General features: G+C 51.3%; 1 protein-coding gene and 1 long non-coding RNA gene across 8 annotated transcripts in view; one reads left to right on the forward strand and one right to left on the reverse strand.

Annotated features, from left to right (window-relative positions):
- The window catches only part of Osbpl5 (oxysterol binding protein like 5), a 68,581-nt gene extending 47,827 nt beyond the window's left edge, over window positions 1-20,754 (reverse strand). For 2 of the 7 annotated variants that reach the window (XR_013104387.1, XR_013104388.1), the window contains exon 1: window positions 6,697-6,881. Coding sequence is in view for 4 of the 7 variants with exons in the window: in XM_076914043.1 (XP_076770158.1) it covers window positions 6,697-6,747 (51 nt within the window). In the remaining 3 variants the exon portion in view is untranslated. Of the gene's footprint in view, window positions 1-5,316; window positions 5,464-6,696; window positions 6,882-20,680 lie in introns of those variants that run through there. The other 5 variants (XM_076914055.1, XM_076914043.1, XM_076914044.1 and 2 more) reach the window with 5 other exon arrangements.
- On the forward strand, window positions 5,490-24,403 carry LOC143434686 (uncharacterized). The gene is made up of 2 exons (XR_013104389.1): window positions 5,490-5,666; window positions 13,471-24,403. It is a non-coding gene; the product is annotated as an uncharacterized LOC143434686 (long non-coding RNA).
- The last annotated feature ends 1,010 nt before the right edge of the window (window positions 24,404-25,413 follow it).

Consider the following 25,413-nt stretch of genomic DNA (forward strand, 5'->3'; position numbering starts at 1 on the left):
GGTAGGCAAATGGGGATCAAAGATAAGAGATACCACAGTTCTCTAGGCCTTTGATCAGGGGGGGCTCTCTGGACCTGCTCCATGTGAGGATTCTGTGTTCTAGGATCCCAGCTCTGTAGGTGATGGCAGGCACGCTGTAGACATTGGGGTCCAAACAAGCCCTCCCAAACAGAATCACTGCCTTTCACAGGCTGGTGTCCACCACCCACACAGACAGCTCAGGATAGCCGGGACTGAGGCTAAGGTCATAAGCAGAGAGGGAGCTGTAAAGGGAGGGGTGGGCAGGTCCTGAGTAGATGCAGGGTCCACATGGGATTCCACCTGCAGAAGGCCCACGGTGACAGCAGGTGGTTGTGCCAAGGGAGATGATGGCTGGAGGGTGGACACCTTTGACTGGGATTTTAAGGAATATGCAAGTCAATCGGCACATAATGGCTGATATTAACCAATACTGGAGACTTAAGTCCAGCGATACACACAAGAACAGGCAACTTGAAGACAAAGGACCATCGTGGTAGAACACTTGGGGTACATAATTTCTGTAAGGTTTCCATGGCCAGGCCTTTCCATCCACATATCCTACCCAGACTCCTGTGAGTCTCAGAACCCAGGAATAGTACCAGAGATCTAACTGGCCTGGGTGGTTCTGGAGTTTGGGACTGTGGCTGGTTGGAGGAGCCAAGGGTGGTCCAGAGCTGAGCAGCCCCTCCCTGTCCTGGCTCACCCTTGCAGAACAAGGAACACAGTGCTACTTCAGTCCCTGCCCCACAGGCTGAACTCCTGGGTGAAGGTGACGTTCTGATACAGCTGAGTACGAAGTTTGTCCTGTAAATGGGAAACATGGCCTGCCTTCTTCCTCCTGCCCTGTGCCTAGTGATCATCTCCAGGCTCCTCTACCTCTGTACTCAGGGAAGCAGCACTGGCTATGGTCTATGGATCAGAATCTGGGAGGTGGCTTTCCTCCTAGCCTGAAAAAAAAAAAAAAAAAAAAAAAGGCAGAAGGCAGGGTTCAGACAGGAGCCACCTCAGCCTGTGAGTGGAGACCACTTCCTAGGCCCGATCCTCTCTTAAGGGACCTAACCTCTCTACACTGCACTCACCCAGGGAGTGTGCAGTCTCCCAGGTTGGGTGTGAGAACCTGTCCCCCAGACTAAGGGAAAAGAGATAGGCCACCAAAAACTCTGCATTGTTTCTACCAGGTCTTGGAGGCCTGGCTTCTTCCTAGGTAGGTACTCTTTGTGCCCATTGACCCCTGGAGAGTTGGTTCAGTGACTTTACAGGTTTCCAAACTCCCTAGGCCTTTGTCCAGGGAAGGTGACTTCACAACACATCAGCAGCCTGTGGGCGGGAGATCTCTTATGTCTCTACTTAAGTTATGAACCCTGATGAGTTAACTCTTTCTTCTGTCTGTCTTTGAGGGAGGGGCAACAACCACTTGCACACACCACATAAGGGTACAGGTGTCTTCTGCTCCAAGGCCGATCTGCAGGAGCCATTCTTAATTCAGAGGCTGGAGGCTGAGAGGCAAGAGGCACACATAATACCATAGTAGGCCTCCTACCTCCTGATGCTGGGAAGGCAGGGGAGGAAATGACAAGATGGGCAGTTGGCTCCAGACCTGCCACTGCTGGGGATTTCCTTTCTAATCTCACACAAGTACTGAAGGCTGACTGTGTGCCAGACCCTGGGGTTAGAGCCTAAGAGATCACAGTCTGACAACAGACAATGATGCTAGGTGACAGTACACTTTCATAGGCTGCCTCTGGCCGAACTGTTCTCTGAATATTTAGACATCCAATGAAATAAATCAAGATAATTTCAGATATAGTTACAAGCTATTAAGAAAGAAACACGAGCACTACTGAATTTAAAACAGATACTCTAGGACAGGAACAGAGGGTGTCTGGGGAGAAGTGACACCACTGGTGGAACAGATGGAGCTTGCCATGATCAGATCTGGGGAAAAGCTGACCAGAGAGTACAGCCAGTGCAAGGTCTTGGGGTAAGAAAAATAGGTGTGTGGATGAGTCCTTGGGAGTGAGGAATGGGGCAAGGTGAAAGGAGAAGACAGGGACCAGGCGTAGCTCCCCTGTGACCATGAGCTCACCCAGAGACCCATGGTGAAGTTCAAGTTACACATACACACACACATACACACACACACACACACACACACACACACACACACACACACACACTCCTTTGCATCTTGCCAGTGCTGGTCATGGAAGCCAGAGCATCACAGACTTGGAGTAAGTGCTCTGTCTCTAAGTCCAGGTCTAGAAAGGCTGCTCACTGTCTGCTGGCTGGAGGACTAGGTAGGTGTGATAGGAAGGGAGAGCCTGTGAGCTGGGGAACATTGATGCCCCATGCAGGAGCTGGGCAGGTAGGAGGCTGGGAAAGTCCTGTGAAGCTTGAGCTTAGAGCCTGAGCGGCCATTGTATACTCTAGGCTCTTCTACACTGGTCAATCTACACTGGTCAGCCAGGCTCCTGCCTTCAACTATAAAGGCTTTCTCTTATGTCTCAACGACCTGGATAGCCTTGGTAAGGCTACACTGACCAGGGTGACCCTAGGGGTCTGATGGGGTGAGTCTCCAACCTTTCTCAATGGTTTTTCAGGCCTCTCCCATCCCAAAGGTCTGTCATCACCCTCATAAGGATCCCTCTGTGGGCCAGTCCTCTGCACATCTGTCTCACATCATCTCTTCTTTATAAGGTAGGAAGATGCCCCAGCTAGGTCTGTGGACAAAGAACTCCAAGCTGGAACCTCTGCTTTGCCATAATGGCATCCCAACCCCGTCCTGATGCCATGACTGGTGCCAGCCCCCTCAGTTTAGACGCCAGAAGAAGGCAATCTGCTTCCCATGTGCGCATGCTCCTGAGTCCAAGCTTGGAAACTGCAATGCAAAGACGATCTCAATGGGATTCCAAACCCAAGGCCTTTGTCCTTGACCCCAGCGCAAACTTCCCTATGTATGTATACTTCTCTAATGCATGATCAGTAAACCCTTAGGGATCTAGGCAGGTTATGAATTCTTTATCTTCAAGCTGAAGCCTCAGTAAGTCACATGAAGATTCACACAGAACAGCAGTTTTCCTACAGGATAGCCTTCAATAGTGACAGGACATCCCAGGGCAGACAGTATGGCTTTTAGTGGACAGCCTGTGAAAAGGCCAGCTTCATTCCCTGCCCCACCCAACGCTGAAGGTACTCACCTGGGCTGCATAGCCAGCCCTGCAAACAGCCTGAAGTGCTCCAGGGAGGCATCTGAACTCAATAGTACCCCATGCTTGAGATCATTTGTATCTCAGAGTTAGAATTCAAGCTGCCAGGCCTCACTGGGAGACCCACATATTTCCAAGAAGCAGCCCCATGCTCTAACCCATCCTTTTCTTGAACAATAAATGGGGATGAAGGTGGGACACACCCCTACTACCTTGAGCAAGCTCAGCACCCGTGTGCCAGGAGTGACGTGTGTCTACTTGCATGTGGCTGAACCACAGATGGCTCAAGGCCCCAGTACAGCTCCTAGACACAACACTCCCCAGCACGTGCCATATCTGTCTCTCCCCCACCCCCTTGTGCCATGCCGGATCTCTACTGTAGCTCAGAGAGCTTCTTGAAAGAAACCTGGGCAACAAGGGAAACTGATCCTGGGCATCTTCAGCATAGCAGACACAATCAGGGTGTGGGGGAAGGGATGCCTTAGGCATCATCGGCAGAGCCCAGAGCCAAACCTGGAAGGACTCACACCCCTTGGCTGGGAAGGAGAACCCCTCTGACATCCAGGATGTGCTGCTGCTGGGGTTGGGCCTTAGCACAGCAGTCTCCCTGAGACAAGGCACAGCACTGTGGGGGAGTAGCCTCACCCAGATGCTTCACCCTTCTCTAAACACTGCCTGGCGAGGCAAACCAGACAGACGCAAACACTTCGTTCCTTGGCACCCAGGCCTGGTGTTAAAAGGCCCCACTCCGCTGCCCCATACACGTGCAAGCAGACAATAGATCTGCAGTCAGGAGTCTGAAAGGGACAGCCAGATGTCACCACCTGCCACCCAGATCACCCTGATTTGTCTGACACCTGCAAAGCTCTCTGTGCTCCTCTGGAACCCCACCAAGTTCAAAATCTCAGCAAGCACCCCCACCTCCATCACCTCCATCCATGCTGCTGCTTGAGCAAAGATATTGGGGCAAAAAAAACCGTAGTAAGGCCAGACAGCCACTTGGCTGTTATTGCAAGGGGGAGGGGGATGACAGACAGACGGATGACAGGCAGAAAACAAACTCAAAAGTGTAATATCCACCCCAAGGGTCTTTTTCATTTCCCCAGGCCCTGACACCACCACTTCTGGTCCTGTGACCTGACAAAGGTGTCTTGCACAGGCTGGAGTCAAAGGTGGACACATATAGGGATCTTTAAGTATAGACAAGTGGGTGACAAGTCCCAGGGAGAGAGCCTAAGTGAGCAAAAGACCAGAAATTCAAACCAGTGGTTCTAGTAAGCCAGGCCCAGGCTGGCTCAAGGTGGGTGAGGGGTGAAGAAGCCCCCCCTTAGCCCTGGTTGGGGGTGTCTACCCACACCCCTAGGAGCCACTCTCAACTGGAATCAGGAACTTGGACCTAAAAAGCCAGGATGTCTGAGGTGGGAGGCAAAGCCAGCTGGACTTGTGGCTGGGAGGGGCTCAGGTCCTACACTACCCCAGTCGCAGACATGCTCAAGTGTATCTCAAGTCATCTGGACAATGCCAAGCTCCCTCCCTTTCTTTAGGGACCCAGTCCTATGCGAACCCACGGTGGACAGAGTCCAAGGGCAAGATGGGTCAGCGGTCACTTGCTCTGCAGACCCTGACGAACCATCCTGGGAATCAAGCCAGGGAACTGAGATCTCAGACCCAAGATCTTACAGGACCACTTAGACACCTCTTCTCTGCTATTGCTGAGCTGGGGTACAGACTCCTCCACTCCCAGGATCGGAGGCTGCCAGACCCTCCCACCCACTAGTCCTGACTCCTTTTAGCCTCACCAAGTGGGAAGCGGGGCTGGGCATGCCGCACCCACACGCGGGCCCCACCCGCCACCCAGAAGTCCCCCCCCCAACTCGGACTCCCCAGCCAGGCGCTGTTTCCCATACACGCTGCTGTCAGGGTCTACTCGGATGCATCCAGGGGCTCCCCTAGACCAGACCCTGAGGACTCCCCGACCCCCACGCCGGCTCCGTGGCCCTGCAGTCTCTCAGGCCTGCTGAGTCCCCTCCTGGCCTTCCCCGGCCTTCCACCAGCCCCATCCTTCCCGGTCCCCAGCAGCAGATCCTACCGTGCTGGTTGCACTCAGTGCTGGGGCCAGGCCGGGCCGCGCTGGGCCCGCGAGGGGCTCAGCTGTCGCTGAGCAGCAGGAAATACCAGAGGGCTGATCCAGGCGAGGCGGAGCGAGGGAGCGGAGGGCGGAGGAGGGAGGAGAGCGGCGGACGCAAAACCCCGGGTGGACCAAGGGCGGATCGGCTGCTGGGGAGGCGCGCTGGGGATCCAGTCCCTGCCTGGAGCCTCAGCCTCCTCCCCGGTGCACGCTGGGGGCATAGGAATCCTTAAGTATAGACAAGTCGGTGGCACCTGCGCGCCAGGGCTGAGGACACCGCCCCACAATATCCAAAGGAAGGGAGTGTGGCGGTAAGCAGGGCTAATTTTGGGAGGGATCTTCTATTTGAGAAGCATACCTGGTTGCGGTGCTTCCTCCCTTTCCAGAACACTAGAAGACCCCCGGAAACCAAACCCCACTGGTCTTGTCCTACCCATGGACTCAAGGCGACCCCTTGGGCGCCATCCACGATTCCCACTACACTTCTCTCAGGATGCCTTGGCTGAGAATCTGACTCTTGAGGCTGGAGAGGTGACTCAGAGGTTAAGAGCATATGCTGATATTTCAGAGGACCAGGGGTCCATTCTTAGCACCCAGGTCAAGCTGCTTACAGCCACCTGTAACTCCAGCTCCAGGCCATCTGACAACCTCTTTTAGCATCTGCTGTCACCCACACCCATGTGACATCACATACACACATATAGAAATAATAATAATTTTAAACTGATTATTGTGAGAACCAAGTCCTCCTGTGTGTCTACCATCCTTTACCACTCCCCAAGAACTTTCCAGACTCCTCAATCCTCCTGTATTTAGAAGACAATTCTCTAATTGTATACCACCCATAGATAGAGGCTGATCCTAGGGGTCTCCAGCCTCAACCCTCAACAAGAAGTTTTTTTAGGGGTATGTGGAAGGGTCCTTCCTGTAGTGTTCCCAAGGGCCACCCAAGCAGGGAGTTTGGCCTGACTCCTCCAGACCCCTGGAAGGGTGTAGAGTCTTTCCCTTCAACCTTAGCAATAGTGCGAGTGTGGGCAGAGCCCCAGCTGATTCCCACATTGTTAGTGTGTGCTGGACAGCAGAAGTGCTTCCAGGCTATGGAAAACCACTGCTGCTAAAAGCCACTGGGCAGGGCTGTGATGTGCAAACCTGGAATAGCCAACTTCCAGTCTCTGTTGACCTCTTGTCCACTCAGCCTCAGCCATGCATGCTGCCCCTGCTAGACAGGACTAGCTAGGGTTCCACCTGGTGTGCGAGTACCAGCTTCTTGTGCACAAGCGAGGAGGTCAGGTGGGCTCATTCTCATCCATCATGGGACCATCCCTACCCAAACCCAGTCACCTGGCGAGGCCTTCGGATGCAGAACTGCTCAGACAAGATGCTCAGGGCCATGGCGGAACTGCCTTCTTGAGATCTGGGGGATGGCTCTGTCCTTCCAGCAAGATGTGTATAGTGTGGGCTGCCTCACAGATGGAGGCCAGCCTGCCTGCTAGGTCTGCCCCAAGCTCAAACAAAAAAGCTGGGTGTGGCTGCTAGAACCCAGTAAACCAGCAGTTGCTAGAGCCAGTCCTCTGGGGACTCAAAGAAGAAAACAAGGCCCCTGCTCCCATGGGGAAAGGTATGGCAAAGTTGCCTTTACTTGCCATTTGAATATGGATTACAGGAGCCAGATTACTGGCCAAATGGGGGAGGGTTGCGTGTGATAACAGGAAGGTCGAGCTGAGGAACCGAGTCTGAATGAGATTGCCCCAGTGTCAGATGGTCAAATGAGGACTGAGGAAAGTGCCACCTATGTGGCTCAGGTTCAGGTACATAGCTACAGTTAGGTTTCCCAGAAGTCGCCATCCTGCTCCTTGCAGGGCTGGGAAAGGCAGTCTTGTGAACAAGAACAGGCTCTAATCTTGCTGCTGCTGAGCAGGGCTCTGTCACACAGAACCTTGTACCTCCAGGGTCTTTGTCTGTCTGCTTTGTTTAAGACAGGCTCTCATGTGGCCCCAAACTCACTACTCATCCTTCCAGCTCTACCTCTCAAGTGCTAGCTCAACAGGTATGTGCCACCACACCTGGTTCCATGGGCTTAGAACCCAGTGTCTTCTACATTCTAGTCATACACTCTGCCAACTGAGGCACATTCTAGCCCAGCTGTCCTTCTGAATGGACCTCCTTCTCCTTGACTGTCAAATGAGAAGCACATGTGTGGCAGAAGGTGGAGGAGACAAGGACAAAGAGTCTTGGGGTGGGGCTGTGCAGGGATCATGTGGACAGGGGCACACTGATGAGTTCTGGTGCCTAGGAAAGCCTTGAGCAAGTTTGTACAACTCTTCATGCCTTGGTTTCCTCACATGTAAGTCGTGATAATGAGAGCAGCTCCCATCTCCAGCTGTGCAGGGAGGGAGAGCTCAGGGCATCCGGAAGTCAGTGCAGCCCAGGCAGCAGGAGCAGCAAGTTGCAGAGTGAGGAGGCTATGCCCTTGGTGTTCATGGGATGGATGGCCAGGGTGGCGGAGCGGGGAGAAAGGCATGAGGTGAGGGTAAGGAGGCTGGCAGGTTTGTCTTGCCTGGGCGATATGTGGATTTTGGTTTTACTTTGACTGAAGTGAACAAGATAGGGGTTCTGGGAAGAGTAAGAATGGGCTTATTTGTGTGTGTGTGCACATGGAGGACACAGGTTGGCCCCAGGGTGGTTCCTCGGGTGCTATTTGGCTTTTTGAAGCAGAGTCTCTTATTGGGGCTTGAGCTTACTAGTGAGGCTAGGCTGCTTGGCTAGCAAGCAGCAGAGAACCTTACCAATGCAGGGATTCCAAGTGTGTGCCAACATGCCTGACCTTTTTTTTTTTTTTTTTTTTTTTTTTTGAGTTCTGGGGTTCTAATTTAGGTCCTCCTGTTTGTCACCAAATTTTAAAGTCACCATTTTATCAACTGAGCTGTTTTACCAGCCCATTGATCTTATTTTTGTTTAGAAAAAAAATTATGTCCCTACAGGGGACAAGCATGGCAGCAGGAGACTGGGATGTGGCTCAGTAGTGGAACACCTGCCTGGCATTGGTAACCAATAGTCCCATGAAAGAATGGAACTCTAACCAGTCTTGTATAAGAAGGAGAGATGCTTCAGTGGATAAAAGCACCTGTTGCTCTTGCAGAAAATCCAAATTCCTGAGTTGAGCTCACATTGGTTGGCTCAAAACCTCCTATAACTTCAGCTTCAGGGGATCTGATTCCATCTTCTGGTCTCCCTGTGCAACTGTATTCATGGGCACAAACACACACACATACTCACACATACACACACACACACGTGCGCACGCACGCAAATGTGCACATGCACACACACATATGCTTGCACACATTCACACGCTACTAAAAGTAAAATAAAATTTCAGCACTCAAGAAGCAGAAGCAGGAGGAGTTGGGGATTTAGCTCAGTGGTAGTGCGCTTGCTAGGTTTGGTCCTCAGCTCTGAAAGAAGAAGAAGAAGGAAAAGGAGAAGGAGGAGGAGAAGGAAGAGGAGGAAGAGGAAGAGGAGGAAGAGGAGGAGGAGGAGGTGGAGGAGGAGGAGGAGGAGGAGGAGGAGGCAGTTGGATCTCTGTGAGTTCAAGACCAGCCTGGTCTATACACTGAGCTCCAGGACAGCCAGGGCTATACAGTGGAACCCTGTTTGAAACAACAACAACAAAACTAATAAACAAAACAAAAAAAGCAAAATAAATATTCAAAAAGGAGAGACTGAGGTTGACAAGGACCCAGGCTGGGGCCTTCAGGATAGGGAGAGAGGTTTCCAGTCTAAGGTGGGGGAGCTACAGTGTCTAGGATGAAGTTAGGGTTCCAGGTGGCTCCCCATCCCAGCCAGCTGGCTTTGATCTGTGTGTGCCTCAGTTTCCCTATTTACTTTGAAGGTAATACAAATATGGACTTCAAGAAGTTCTAAGTCTTCACTGGAGTAACTAAGGGCACGTGTTTTCTATGTCAGAGCACCTTGTCAAAAGATTTGGGGCTTGAGGCTCAAGGTTGACACTGAGGTAGACTTTTTTTTTTGTAAGAGATTTATTCAAAGAGTTACTAACACCAAAGACAGACAGACATATAGCAACATGGTGAGGTTCTGAGGAGCATTCAGGTCCTAATGCCACAGATAAATAGCACTGTGGGGTTTCTGATGAGGCTTTCAGGCCCACAAGGGAAAGCCTTTTCTCTTCTTACAGGTCTCAGGGGAAGGGGGATTTTTCATGGAGTTGGGCTGCCTTTGGGACCAGCACAGGAGAGGAGGGGGTCTTTCTCTTCGAGGAACGAGCATATGGAGCTGTGAGGAGGAGGTGGGGTACCTCCAGCTGCAGTGTACCCTCTGTACGGTGGGGGATGTACCAACCCATAGCCCTATGAAGGCCTGGGGTCTGACGATCTGAGCCTGTAAATGTCCTGGGGACCTTGTGCCTGCCTTTCTCTCCTGGAATCCTGCACTTGGTCTTCTTAGGGGTGCAGAGTCACAGACAGGCTCTGGGTAGGGGCTTGCTATTTTTTTTACAGAAGAGAGAGGCTGCTGCAGGTGGGCGTGGCCTAAGTAAGAGCCTGGTCTGGGCTCTTGTTGTAAAGAAGAATTTTGTGTGTGTGTGTGTGTGTGTGAGTTGCACACACAAGGACTGCATTTACACCATCTCCACTGCTCTGGATTCGCACATTTGTCTTCTGTAACATGCCCTGTGCTTGACCTATCTGTCAACCACAGTCTCCTCACTGTCAGAGCTCCTTCCTTCTCTCCAGGAGTCCCCTTTCCCTGGAGTGTATTCACAGCAGATGCTAAGAGTGACTGAGAGCTTTGTGACAAAGAGGTAAAAAAAAAAATAAAATAAAAAACAACAACAACAAAAAAACCCCAAAACCACACCCAGTGCCTGCCAAGCCTACTGGTGCTCACCTGTCCTCCCACTACTGGACAGGCCAACCTGGGCTATAGAGGGAGACCCTGTTTCTAAAACAATAAGAGAAGAAATAGAAACAAGCATAAAAAGCCAACCAAATCCAACCATGTGTGAATACCATGCCTATGTGGGATTTCACACTCACACACACACACACACACACACACACACACACACACATGCACGCACACACTTCAACTGCCAACGTCTAGCACCATCACAGCATACTGAGGAAGAAAAACCATCCGGTCCTCATGATCCCCCCAGTGGGAGCAGAGGGAGCACTCAGCAGAACTCAGGGGTTGGAGAGAGGGGTGGTGACTAAGACTGCGTACTGGCTCTCCATCCTCAGAGGCAGAAGCAGGATGATGGAAACAGTGTCATCCCTTGGAGAACATTGAAACAAGGCACACATGTTGTGCTGCTGCCGAGGCTCTGAGTAGACCTGTAGCAAACATGGCTGCCCTGCCAAGCACCAGAGAAAGCAGAAAGCAGAAAGCAGAAAGCAGAAAGCAGAAAGCAGAAAGCAGAAAGCAGAAAGCAGAAAGCAAACATAACCAGAGTGTCGAGGCCGAAATACTGCCAGGACTAGGAGAATGAGGCACCGAAACCTGTCTGTCACAGAGTAAGATGTGGATTCCATGAAGGAACAACACCTAAGCCAAAAGGTGCAACATCCAGTTCATCTTGAGTCATAAAATAAGTGCTCTGGTTTCAAAAACAGTTAAAAAAAAAAAAAAAGGAGGGGGGCAGTAGTGGTGCATTTCATTGCACTTGGCCTTGGGAGGCAGAAGCAGGTAGATCTCTGTGAGTTCAAGCCAGCCTGGTCTACAGAGCCAGGTCTAGGACAGCCAAGGCTACACTTTGAAATCATGTCTTGAAGAAACAAAAGAAAGAAAGAAAGAAAGAAAGAAAGAAAGAAAGAAAGAAAGAAAGAGGTGTATACTGTTCTTGCAGAGGACTCAGATTTAGTTCCCAGCATCCACACCAGGCAGTTCCCACCTGCCTGTAACTCCAGGCACAGGAGAAAAGCCACACCCAGTGCCACAGTTGACAGTTGAACACCAAAGCTTTTTCCGTGGGCCAGGACCAGAGAGAGGCTGTCCACTGTCGCACTGCTCCCACCTGGGGGGTCCTGGTCAGTTCAACGGGACAAGAAAAGGGTGTAACCAGTGCACATCCCCAGCCCTGCAAAACTAAGCACAACATAACCAAAACTTCATGGGGCAGAGACTGGTGCTCAACGGCAGTGACCTTGCCCAGCATACAAAAGCCCTGGCGTCTGGCTTTATTTCCCTGTTACTGTGCTAAACACCATGACCAAAACAATTAAGGGAGGGAAAGGGTTTGTTTGGCTTGCAGGTCACGGCCCATCATAAAGGGAAGCCCGAGCAGGGCCTCAAGGCAGGAATCCAGAGGCAGGAACTAAAGAGCAGACACTATAGAGCAATGCAATTACTGGCTTGCTTATCATGGCTTGTGTAGCCTGCTTTCTTATACAACCCAGGGTCACCTGACCACTGTGATACTGCACACAGCGGGCTAGACCCTTCCACATCAACCATTAGTCTGAAAAATGCCCCACAGACTTGCCCAGAGCCAATATGGTGAAGGAAATCCCTCAATTGAGATTTCCTTTTCCCAAGTGACACCAGCCTGTGTCAGTTTGACAAAAACCCTAACCAGCACATCTGGCCTCCATCCCAGCATAGAAAAGCAGAAAGAGGAGGAAATGAGGAGGGGGAGAAGGAGGAAGAAGAGGAAGAGGCAGAGGAGAAATGGGGCAGGAGGGGCAGCTAGGCACACTAGGAAAGGAAATATGGAAATGCCTCTGTTTGCAAGGAATGTATGCATGGCCTGGACTATGGACATGTGAGTTTGTTTATTACGAAAATGTATTGAGTTGTGTTATACCCACTATCAATGAAAACATTTATTTGTAAAAGACATGAAAGTAGAAGGGTGCTGAGGTAGGTGTGGGAAGTAAAGGGGAATCTCATACTGACACACACAATATTAATATCATACACACAGTATCACACATGCAGGCAATATTCACATCATACACACAATATCATACATTACACACAATTTTAATAGCACACATACATACATTTTTAATATTATATATACACACAATATTATACATATACACAATATTAACATCATACATACACACAATATTAATAACATATATACACACAATATCATGCATACACACAATATCATACATATATACAATATTAACATCATAGATACACACAATATTAATTAAAAAACATTTTCAAGACCTGAGCAACCAAGCCAACCCCAAAAGGAACTCGTTGTTTTATGCAAATAATGTATACTAATGATTTTTCTGAATTTTATTATAATTAGTATTGCTGTTGTGTGTGCAAGCTGTGCAGAGGGCACACTGTGGGGCAGCATGTGTGTGTAGGTCAGAAGATAATTTCTTCCATCTTTATGTGAATTCCAGGGATGGAACTCAGGCTTGCAGGAAAGAGGGACAAACATCTTTACCTGTTAAGCCACCTCAACTGCAACAATTAAAATAATTTTTTTGAGGTAGCTAGACCCAGAGAGATAACTTGGTGGTTAAGATGAGGCACTATTTTGCAGAGAATCTGAATTTGGTCCCTTGCACCATCACTGGGTAGCACTCAACAGCCAGTAACTGCACTTTCAGGGCATCCAATTCCTCTGGCCTCTACAGACACCTGCATTCAAATGCACACACATACTCATAATCATAATTAAAACTAAAAATAAATATTTTTTTTCTGTTTTTCAAGACAGGGTTTCTCTGTATAGCCCGGGCTGTCCTGGAACTTACTCTGTAGACCAGGCTGGCCTCAGAAATCCGCCTGCCTCTGCCTCCCAAGTGCTGGGATTAAAGGCATGTGCCATCACAGCCTGGCAAATATTTTTTAAAAAATAATTGCTAATATAATTCTGAAAGAGTATAGTGGGAGGGCTTTTGCCACTTGACTTAAGGACTCACCAAAAACATGCAAGAATCAATTCTGCGTGGTATTAGCGTTGGCAAAAGAAAAGACGCAGATTAACAGAATGGAGCTGTGGCCAGGAGTCCATGGGCCATTGGTTTTGGACACAGATACAAAGACAGAAAAGGCATTTCAGTGGAGAAAAGGCAGGCTGCCAAACAAAAGGTGTTGTGACAACTGGCCTTTTCTCTGCAGACAACCTGGATCTATTCTGCCTTCGATTAGAAAAGTGTCAGCCAAAACCATGTAAGGAGAATTTGTGTCCAACCTGTGGAGCTACTGGGAGGTGGTCAGACGCCCTAGGAGGTGGGGCTAGGATGTGCCCTTGAAGGGGCTCTTGGAACCTGCAGCCCATTAGTTCCTGGCAAATTGGATCGCAACAGTAGTGCCAGATGGTGGAGCAACAGCGCCCCCACGTGTCACTGAAAGGAACTCCAAGTACACCAATTTGCTCTGGCCTTTGGAAAGCCGATTGGCAATTTTATGTTCACGCCTCTAGGAGACTCAGCTGCTTCGTAGCACTGCACCCACCCAAGCAAATTGACATCTGCACAGAAACGTGTGTGTTTTCTATGGCTTCGTTCACAGACGCCTGAAGCAGAAGCAAGCTGGCAATGTTTCAGTGTGACAGAAGAGTTCCAGGGCAGAGCAGACATCCCCCATCCCCCAAATGCCTTTCTCCACTCAGCAGCATGCAGGAATCTCATAAGCTCTCTGCAGCTCCAAAGAAGCACAAAGGACTGTCTACCTACTAATAGTTACAATCAATTTTCTGGAAATTGCCAGGGGTGAAAGGCAGGGGACAAGGTGGAACCCTCAAAACCCCAGGACTGGTCTTAGAGTATCCAGATCGTTCTGCAGTTGGACTGTGGTGGCAGCTACACCACTGTGGACACACAGCCACACAGTGTCAAAATGATGTGTGTGAGCTACCAGTGTGCCCTCATGTGACAGCTATGACTGGCTGATTAGTTGCTGCCTTGGCCTTCCTGGTATCATGAAATATAAACTGGAATTGAAAGCTGACCTAAACCTCTCTCCCCTGAATTGCTTCTGCCAGGGTATTCTATCACCACAGCAGAAATGAAACCAGAATAGCCCCGAATGCCACACTGAGGAAATGATGGAAAGAAATGTCAGTGATGGGGAGCTATCTTCCAAAGGCACACGCACAGAGGGGTTGTGGGACACGTACACATATGCAGAGGAGCTGTGGAAACGGAACAGCTGGCAATGGAAAAGCCCTGGAGGCCATTCTGCTCCAGGTGAGACCTGGCCCTGTCCAGAGCAAATTTCATCTCAGTAGATCTTGTGTCTGTCAAATCATCAGGGCCCACCTCTCTGGATGTGGGAAGGAACCACAGACATTGGGACTCTAGCAGGCAGGTCTACGGCGGCTGTCTTAGGGTCTCGTGGAACAGCGGGAATGGGCAGGAGAGAAAAGATGTGGCTACTAGGCATCTTCAGTCTAACACTGAGGCCTCAAGCAGGCATTCAGCAGGACATGAGTGTAGACTTACAATGGCTAGGTGAGGGACCTGTCAGCATAGGGGTTGCTGGGCAGCAGGTGTCAGGGATGCTTTCTCCTGGGCAGAGCAACTCTTGGCTCTAGGCCTTGACAATCCCAGGCCCAGGTATACGGAAAAGGGAAATGGGTGGTATCCTGTCCTATTGGAGGCCATGTTGACCCCAAGACAGGCTAGTAGTCCAAGCCCTTGATGTCTTTTTTTTTTTTTGGTTTTTCGAGACAGGGTTTCTCTGTGTAACCTTGGCTGTCCCGGAACTCACTCTGTAGACCAGGCTGGCCTTGAACTCAGAAATCTGCCTGCCTCTGCCTCCCAAGTGCTGGGATTAAAGGCGTGCGCCACCACCACCCAGCCAGCCCTTGATGTCTTATCCTGCTAGCCAGAGAAGAAGGGATGTAGGTAACCTGGAGTGATGTAGGTGGGACTGTAAGGCACAGAAGGAGTGACAGAGGCCCTTCCTGAGCCTTTGTGAACCTATGGCTCTGGCCTCAGGTGGGAGGGTCCACTTCATTCCTGAGGTAGAGGAGACAGGTGGGTACATGTGAGAACATGTATGAGGCAGAGGACAGAGAAGAGATGGGGTAAGCATGTCATCCCTGGCTGTAGGCAGGTCTACATACAGGGGTAGGAACCCCAACCTCCATGTGCTTCCAGCAGGATGTTCTTGCATGCTCTCTCTCTCTCTCTCTCTCTCTCTCTCTCTCTCTCTCTCTCTCCCTGTCTCTTTCTCTCTCTTCTGCAGTGCGTGTGCATGTGTGCATGTGTATGTGTGCGTGTGTGCACGTGTGTGTGTGTGTGTGTGTTCCAAATCAAATCAACCTCAAGTGTTGTTCCTCAGGCATTCACTGTCCAACTTGCTTTTGGTTTCTTGTTATTTTCAAGTCTCTTACTGGCCTAGAACTTCCCAGTTAGGCTTGGTTAGGCTGGCTCACAGCTAAGTCATAAAGAGATGCAGAGAGCACCCTGACCCTGCACACAAGGGCTTTGTCAACTTGTTGGTCCTCTCTCTTCACAAAGGTGGGATAAGCTATAACTTAAGCCAGCTGGACAGGCCTGGCCTATGTCGGAGGCCTGTGAGTGTCTTTGCTCTTTTCACACACTTGACAAGGACGGCCGAGGTGAGATACGGTGCTGAGAGCTACAGGGAACCAGTGACAAGGACAAGTCCTAGGTCTGGAGAAATGCAGGGTTTCCTTGTCATAAAGCTTTGGCTCAGAAGCCCAGGGAGGCAAGTTCAATGTCCAGAAGGGTAGTGAGCGTCAGCCTCACAGCTGGCCAGTGCCCAGGTGTGACAAGAATTTGACAAGGGTCAGGCACTGTACTGGGAACACACCTGGCAGTGATAAAGGCTGAGTCTTACCTTCCAGACTGCTGTCTGGGGGAAACACAGAAAGATGAACTGCTAGTCTACCTGGAGAGCCCTCCCTGTCTGCCGTCTCTCCAGCAGCTGCAGCTCCTGTGTCTCCCACCTCTTGTGGTACCGGGGAACCTCAGCCCGAGGTGGTCCCGAACAGTCCCTGGGTCTGGAGACAGAGCCACAAAGATGTGGCCGCCACCCACTCCTAGACCAGCAGGGTCTGGAGAAACAGACGCTGGTGTGACAAGGACAAATGATGGGCCAGCCAGGACGGCTGTCCTCAAAAGGACAGCTCCTGACTCAGCCAAGATGTGACTCTCACCAGATGGAGGTGAAAGATGGGGACAGAGCCGCAGGTCACCCTGGCACTGGGTGGCCTGCAGGTTTCTGGCTGGCAGGCCTTGGATGTCCTTGTCCCTGCTCTAGCTTCACCCTAGAGAATGTGAGGAGGAGATGGGCCAGGGTGACCTGTCTTGTCTGACTCGTGTAATGGGGAGTCTGGAGGATCCAAACGGACTGTGTAAGCTTTGGTGCATGAGGCCTGGGGGCAGAGCTCTGGCTGAAGCAACAAGCTCAGTATTGGGAGGTTGGGATTGTCAGTTCCTCCCCATCCTCCATCCAGGTAAGATCTATTCCTCCCTAGAAGCCACCAACCCAAACACACCCCCATAGTCACCCCTGCTCCTGGCTTCTGTGGCTCATGTAGATCTTCTACCCCTCAGTGTAGAAAGGGGCATTGCATTGGCCTCAGTGTAGAAAGGGGCATTGCATTGGCCCTCAGCAGCCCGAGGCTCCCAGGGGCAGCAGGTGGGTTTTCTCACTTGAGTGGCTGCTGGCCTCGCTTCGCACCCTGCTGTGTCCCTTTCCTCCCTGGCTGGAAGCACAAGTGTTCTTCATGCTCTCCTCAGCCCAATTGTTATTCTTGTCCTCATCTCCTCCTGCACGCCCCAGCCAGGAGCTGGCCAGAGACAAAGGATGTCGAGGAACTGGGAGCCTAGATCCCCAGGGACAGTACATGGGGCCCAGCCTCCCGGGCACCAACAAGTGTCTGGATGGGGCCCAACCTGGGGTTAGAGGCTCAGATCCAGGACTCATGTCTGCAGAGCACAGCAGGTCCCACTTCTCAGAGACAGCAGCCCCTGCAGCAGAGCATAGCACACAGTTCTAGCCGGCTCCTTCATGCAGTCCTTGTTTGTGAGGTATCTTCTTGTAGGGGAGATTGGCCCTGCTCAAGGACATTTTGCTAGTGTGTCCTGTGGACACTGTGCCTGGGGTCCAGATGCCATGTTATCAAAATTCTGAGTCCTCAGCTGGGTGTGGTGATGAATGCCCATAGTGCCAGAAGAGGGTCCAGAGTTCAAAGTCAGCCTAGGCTATACACAGGGATTTCAAGACTAGCCTAGGCGACACAAGACTCCCCACCTCACCAGGAAAAAGACAACAAAATATACAACCACAAAACAAACCAACAAAGGAAGAAACAGAAATCTGCACTTCCGATTTATCCATATACATTGTCACATCAAAATTAGTGGTGTTTCAGTGACCTGACTATCATCCTGGCCAATATATAAACATCTATCTCACTACACACCCAGCAAACAGCAGATACCTGCAAACATTTGGTTCTGAGAACACAGCGGTGGCCACTGTGATTACTATTATTTACAGTTGGGGAAGGCAAAGCAGAGAAGGTTACAAGTGCTCACTTCAGCTGAGAAGCATCCTGACTGGCATCTGAGCCGAGGCCTAGGTCTAGAGAACGTGATCTTACCCTACACCCTGCCAAGAGTCTGCTGCCACCTTGCTGACCCTGCCTTGCTCTCTGCCACTTATCCTACATTTGGGCGTGGGTGCAGGGGGTGGGGCTTCATGCAGAGCCGATGAATAGCATCTGTGGCAAACTTGGGACTTGCCATGTCTTAGTCTTTATTTCCCTGGATTGACCCAGCTCCATCCCAGCTACTGATCTCAGGGCAAGTTCAACTGGTAAAATGGAGTGGTTCAGCCAGGGGGCTCTCCCTATGGCTTGCTTGGGTCCTTGGCTGGTTACCAGGTATCAGGCTAGCTCTGGACCTGCCAGCTTGTCACCTGAGAATATGCCCTGCTACCTGGGAGCACCTCATGGCTCACTAGAGGGGCAAAGAGGCAGGCAGGGAGGGTTAGAGACAGACAAGGAAGGCAAGGCATCTTTCATCTGGGCCTCTACTGCCCTGCCCTGGCCCTGCTTCATCCTCTGTTGCCTGGCTTTTGTGTCCTCATAGGAATGGATAAAATAGCAGCTGGTGGAGTTGAGGACTCTTTGCTGTCCAGTCTAAGGGAAGGGTATGGTAAGGACGGCCCAGTGATTCAGGTCTGGGAATAGACTATGCCCGAGGGCTGGAGAGGGTCACAGAGTTGGGAAACAGTAATGACTCCATCAGCTAGACAGGGGCTATCCAGAGGGGCAGAGAGAAAGGGGCGCTGTGGCAACGAGGGCCATAGCACCCCAAATCCTGCTAAGACCTTCAGAGCAGTGGACAGCTAGGACTCACAAGACCCCATGTCCTCAACTTTAGACTCTAGACCACATCTAACTCACCCAGACCCCTCAGTTTATTCATCTTCCCAGGATGAGTGCCAGCTCTGGGCTCCGGACTACGTCATGGGATTTGAACTGCAGTTTTAGCGACTTGGTGCTGCCAGCTCCCCTAGGCATGGTACTCTAGCCTTTACAGGGAGCCTGCTGTCCTCTTGCCTGTTCAGGTCCTGTGCAGCTGCTTCTCTCTCAGATGGGGAGACTGAGACTCAAAACAGCTCTGTGGCCCTGCCCCCCAAAGCCATAGATAAGAGTCAGGACTGCCTCTAGTTTCAGGTTCCCCACCTCAGGTGCTCAGCTGCCATATTTGCCTAAAAACAGGGCTGGAGTGGGGGGCAGGGGGGATGCTCTAGCATGGTGCTCCAAAGACTCCAGGATACAGTGACCTCTGGTGGGCAGGGGTGGAAAGTCCAGTGAGTTTGAAGAGCCATCCAGGGAACCAGAGCTCCCTGGTAGACAGGCAAGCAGTTTGTGTGGCTGCCTCTTGCAAGGTATGTTACATAAAGGCTGGCATAGATTGAGCAGCAGCCGTCACCCTTGTCCCTCCTGGGCTTTGGCCATGGAAAATGACAACCCTGACTTTCCTAGCACATGAGGAGCATGAGGTGCAGATGGCTCCGCCCCTGCCTCAGTCCTTGTTAACTAGTACCACCACCCTGAGCCCGGAGCCCCTTTAAGTCTGGAACTGTAGGGAAGCCCCGTTTCTTTGCAGCTGCAGTGGGGGGGGGGGCAAGAGCCATTGGCACCTGTTCCTCCCTTGGTAGCTCTCCTGTGTCCCCAGCCTCCCTACACTGACCAGAGCTAAAGGCCTGGGGCCAACCTTGTTCTATACAATGTGCTCTTAGAAACCTCTAGAGCCAAGGCAGAGCCCTTCCTCTCTCAGGAGTCATCTCAAAAGCTGATACTGTCTCTCCCCCACACAATGTGGGCACGGAGACATCCGGCCAATGGACAATGGGGGTGGGGGTGGGCAGCGTGTCCCTTCATATCAGGCTCAAGGCTGACTTCCCTCTAAGGCAGTGACTCTCAAGCTTCCTGAAGCTGCTACGCTTTAACAAAGTTCCCCATGTTTCAGTGACCCTCCCAACCATAACATTTAGTTGCTACTTAATAACCAATTTTGTTACTGTTATGAATATCCGATATGTAACTTCTAAAAGGGTCATGACCCACAGGTTGAAAACAGCTTCTTTTGCACCAGCCAGTGCCCCAGGAGCACAGCGCCCTAGATAGTCTCAACCAGAGAAAGTCAGCCTGCTGACTCCCAGGTGGCCCCAGGACCCTGTCTGTATGTAGCACGAATCCAGTCAAGTTCTTGGCCAGTCCCTGTCAGATATGTCTAAAGAGCACCTCAGTATTGCCCCAAATTTCAGCAATGCAATACTAAGCTAGGAATTTAGAAACAGCCCCTTTCTCTTATAATGAGCTAAGCAGGAAGTGTCAGTCTGGGAGAGGGTTCCACAGGAGGAGGCATAGGGTGTGAGGTCTGCGGACACACTTCTGACCAGCCTGTTGGGCTTCCCTGCTCAGGAAGTGTATGCAGTCCCCTCACCACTCTGGCATAGTGCTGGCAGTGAGTGGTAGCAGGAGCCATCCAGAGGGAGCAGGGCACTGTTTGTGGGTGCAATGCAGCAGCCTGTCCAAGGCACCTCAGGGCTGCTGGAACCAGCTGCCTGTTCTCATCATGCCTGCTAGCAGCCTTTGAGGCTGAGAACTGCTGGGGGGGGGGACAGCAGACCTAAGGTGCCCCTCCGACTTCCAGGTCAGCTGACCAGGTGCAACTCCGGGGAAACTTCGAAGTCAGCAGAACCCCCTACAGGGTCTCCAGACTCCTCCCTACATGGCTCCAGACCCTCGCATTCCCAGTGCATCTTAGCAGTGTGGCCTCAGGGATGGTGCAAGGCTGCGCGGGGTGGGTTGGGGGGAGGGGTGTTGCACACTCACCGTGCAGCACGGCATGAGGGCACAGAGCAGAAATCTCCTCAGGGCTGGTCCTCAGTTCGCCACACTCAGCTCTGCTATCTCCAGTGGGTTGGGCCACCAAGTGGGCTGTCCCCGCCTCTAACTAGCCGCTCAGAGCCAATGGTAAGCAAGATGCGACTGCCCCGCCTCCAGTCGAGGTTCTTCCAGGCGGGATGGCAGCCACAGGCAAGTGTGGAGCTGCGCAGAGGGCGCGTGGGGCACACGACCCTGGGCTGAGGGGCTTACTGCAGGGATGCAACCCAGAGACTTACAACTAGTGACCCACAACGGTCCCGTGTGCGGTGTTCCGGGACAGGGGTCCCCTCCAGCAGGGTCCCCTGCAACATTCCTCTGGGCACCCAGCCCGACCTGGCTGCAGCAAGAACTGCCTTACCTAACACCAGGGCTGTCTCTTCTGTGGCTGATTTGGGTAGGGGCTGCAGGAGGAGACATGACTCCTTAACAAACACTACCTCTTCCCCACTGACAAGCCCCCAACACCTCTAGGGCCTTTCTCCTTCAGGAACAAAGCCTGAGGCACAGAGGGGAAGGGTGGGCCATCTTCTTTATTGTTGTGCTGTTTGTACTGTGTGGGCGTCGGCTCCTCCCACCACCACGCCCGACTTTTTCCCCGCCCCTTTCTTCTTTTCCCTTTCCCTTCCCTCTCCTGTCCAGCTGTCCTTCTTCCTCTCCTGTAGCTGCCAGGAGGCCTATTGGACAGAAGCACCATGCCTACTCCAGAAAGGCTCCTCAGGGGTGGGTGTGGGTGTGGGGGCAGTTGAACAATCTTAGTGTCTCTCTGCTGTATACTTACAACATCCGCAAAACCATCCCTGACCCTCCAGCGTGGTGTCTGCCTTTGTGTGTCTGTCTGTGGCAAGGACTTGCTTGCTTACTTTTAGCTCTGTCCCTGGCACAGACACCTGGACAGTGAACCCCAGGGCACAGGAAAGAGTGGTCAGGGCCGCAGGATCTTGGCAGCAGACGTTGTTCAGTGTGGCTGTCTGGCACTCTGTACACCTCAAAGAGGAAACAGGAAGCCTTAGAGCAGATCACAGACTCTCTCTGTGCCTCAGTTTGCCCATCTCGTAAGGGTCAAGGAGTGACCTTTGGAAAGAGATGAGTGAAATTAATGGTACAAAAGTCCTTAGTAAACACGAGGATGAGCTTCTGTTGCCGGACTCTCAGACTCCCCTCCTTTGTCCTGTTGCCCAGAGCATAGGTGTGGGTACTGACTCTCCCAGAAGCTTCCCGGCTTGTTCTGGCCACCGGACTTAGGATTTCTGAGATGGGGCTTCGTTTCTATCCCATGTGTGCTTGGGGGCACTGTGGCAGAAGGAGGCTGCTTTATGGACATGCAGGACATAGAAAGCAGTGTGAGATGTCCACTTTGTCCATCCTGGGTGTTCTTGGGTTTCTAGGGCATCCTGAATCCAGTAGCTGTGGCTGGAGTCCTAGCATCTAACAAGAGGACACCTGCAGGTCCCTGCCTGTCCCCTGCTTTGTCTGACACCAGCCTGTGCTCCCTCCTTCCCTCCCCATCCCTGAATCCCTCTCTGTTTTCCCACTTACATCTTCCTTGCTCATCTTTTCTGTCTCTTTCTCTTCTCACTACTTCCTGCCCCTTCCTTTCCTTTATTTGGTATTACCTGGACATCTAGCAGACTTGTTGGGCAATCATGACAGTATCAAGTTAGAGGCATGGCTCCTGACTCCATGATCACTTGAGCTAGCATTTGTCTTTGGCAGGCAGTGGGCATGCCTTAGGGGAAGAGTGGTGGTGGTGGTAGTGATGATGATGATGATGGTGATACAGCTGATGGTGGTGATGGTGGTAGTGGTAGTGATAATGATGGTGGTGATGATGATGTTGATGGCGGTGGTTGTGGTAGCTGTGATGATGATGGTGATGATGGTGATAATGGCAATGGTGGTGATGAGGAAAGCAAGGTGATGGTAGTGGTCTTGATGGTGGTGATAGTTTTGATGATGGTGGTGATATGATAGTGGTACTGATGGTGTTCATGGTAACAACAGTGCTGATGGTGGTGACTCTGGTGATAGTGTGATGATGATGAAGGCTGTGTAGTGGCAGCACCTGGCCTGGGCTAGCCCAGCCCTTACATGAGAAAAGATCTGTCTCCTGGGTCATCTTTCCTGTTTTGTCAGGTCAGTTTATCTAGCTTTACCCTGCCAAAGTGTGGCACTTATAGAATTTTGCAGCCTCTGGGAGCAAGGAGGGATATTTGGGGTGGGGAATAGCCCCCCAACTCTACTCCAGACTGGCTGTTCTGTGCTGGGCGAGGAGTTGGCCCCCTTCCCTGTGCATACTCTAAGCAGCTCCATCATATACTAAGGCACTAATGAAGATGGTGCCCTGCCAGGCCTTGCTAGCTCCACAGGGAGGCCCCATCTGTCTCTTTGGCTCCCCTGCCTTTGTGAGACTGGGTCTACCTACCTCCCGACAGGAAGCTGCCAAACATCCTTACTCAGCGTCTCCTAGGTACCTCCTGTAGACAGTCTCTTCCAGGCCATTAACTGGGTAGCCACCTGCTAAGCCATTTGGAGATAGGGCTGGGGCTCTCTACAAGGCCTGGGCCTCTGGGCAGCTTAGGTTCTGCAGGGCTCACATAGTGGGTACTGTGAGCATTGTAGAAGCCAAAGGACAGGCCATGACACCATCATGATGAGTAGATCATGATGAGTAGGCCATGACACCTGATGAGTAGATCAGGTACATCAGTCACCCTGGCTGGTCCTCCAAGTTTCTTTACCATTGAAGCTATGAGACTAGCGTGAGTGGATTTCTTGCCTGGCAGGGAATTCTGTGTGGACAGTTTGTTACACATTAACTATGAAGGACAGGCTGTGGTGGGACAGGTCTGTAATCCCAGCACTTTGGAGGCTGAGGCAGGAGGAATACCACAAGTTGGAGGTCAGACTGATTCTACATAGGGAATTGAGGGCCAACCAGGGCTACATAGTAAGATCATCTTCGCCGCTATACAAATGGCCCCGTGAAGCTTTCATCAAGAGCCAGCCTACACTGAAGAGTAACCTGTGACTCAGTTCATCTCCTTGGCATTCACGTGTCTCTCCCGAATACCACAGGGCAATCCAATAGCCAGGAGGAAAGTCCCTTCTGATGTGCCTCGGGGAAGCATGTTCACAGGTAGCTCTGAGCCCTTATGACCTCCAACTCTCTAAGTGAGGCTTGACGCTCCCAGCAACTGCCCACTCAGCTCTTTAGACACACCAAACTGTGAAACAATGTGCTCTCTTTTCTACTTAAGAAACCAAGAGAGTCCGTGTATCTCTCTGTGTGCCATTGATCTTCCCTTCCAGGGTCTCTCTGTGTGCCACTAATCTTCCCTTCCAGGGTCTCTCTGTGTGCCATTGATCTTCCCTTCTAGTAACCCCAAGGTTTAGCGCTTGCTGCACTTGCTGGCTGTGGCATATTTTTTTTTTTTTTTAAGAGGCAAATACAGGAGCTGAGCAATGGAGAACACTCAGTCATGAGGATCAGAAGTTGGAACCCAGCACCCATATTGGGCAGCTCACAACACCTGTAAATCCAGCTTCAAGGGATCTGATGCCCTCGCCTGGCTCCTGGCTCCTAGGCATGTTTCACACTAGTGTGCAACACATTCACACAGACACAAGCATGCACACACATAAATAAAAGAAAATGAATTGTCTTTGAAATTATTCTATTTTTTTCAAGGCAGCATCTCACTCCGTAGCTCCTTCTCCCCTGGATCTCGACATGTTCTTGCTTCCCAAGTGCTGGGGTCAAAGGTGTGCGTCACTAGTGCTGGGATTAAAGGCATGTGCCACCATGCCTGGCTAAAATGAATTTTTTAAAGACAAAATAAACAGGTGAAAAAGAAACAGAAGCTGTACTTTCAAGTCCTCTTGTGAGAGCTTCCCTGGTGAAACATGTTTTATACAAATTCACACTGAAGGGACAAAGACCAATGCAGACACTCAAACCTCTCCCAGGACGTCACAAGGAAAGAAGGGTCCTGGAGTACTGACCTCGGATCATAGTAGCCATTACATCATTACGTCTTCATCAGAGCAGCCATGGTGACCTACAAGAGACTCAAGATGCAGCCTGTAGACACTCCCAGAGAGGGAGGGGTGAGCGCCGATGGCCATAGATGCTTCCCTGAGATTCCAGCCACCTACCTGCATCTCTCTCGGCTGTAGGACGTTCTGTCCCAGCAGCATGTGGTCTCCACAGGTGTGAGGATATAGAGGAGGAGGTTAATGAAGTTGAGGGAATCCATCTATGTCACTCTGGGGCAGTAATCACTTATGGTGTGGAGGGACTTTTCAGTGATGTAGCTGTTGGGTGGCGGTAGCCCACACTCCTGGAAATAACCCCAATAGGCTCACTGGTTCATCAGGCTGGACTTGAGGAAAGCGTTAGTCTACCGATGCACTGTCTGAGGGGAGTAGATGTTTGTTCATGACTCCCCAGAAACAGCTCACACAACAGTGGACAGGTGCCAGCCTCCCTTGTGAACATACAGGAAACATCCTTAATCAGAGCACTAGCCACAGGTTCAACCTGTGCATCAGATAATATAGCATGGTCAGGTGGGTTACCCAAGCAACTCCAAATCAGTGTCAGGCTGGGGCAGGACTTGGTGGTAGAGTGCTCACCTGGTATGAGCAAAGACCCGAGTTTGGTCCCCAGCAGTACAGTG

The sequence above is a fragment of the Arvicanthis niloticus genome, chromosome 1 (genome assembly GCF_011762505.2).
Source record: "Arvicanthis niloticus isolate mArvNil1 chromosome 1, mArvNil1.pat.X, whole genome shotgun sequence".
Lineage (NCBI taxonomy): Eukaryota > Metazoa > Chordata > Mammalia > Rodentia > Muridae > Arvicanthis > Arvicanthis niloticus.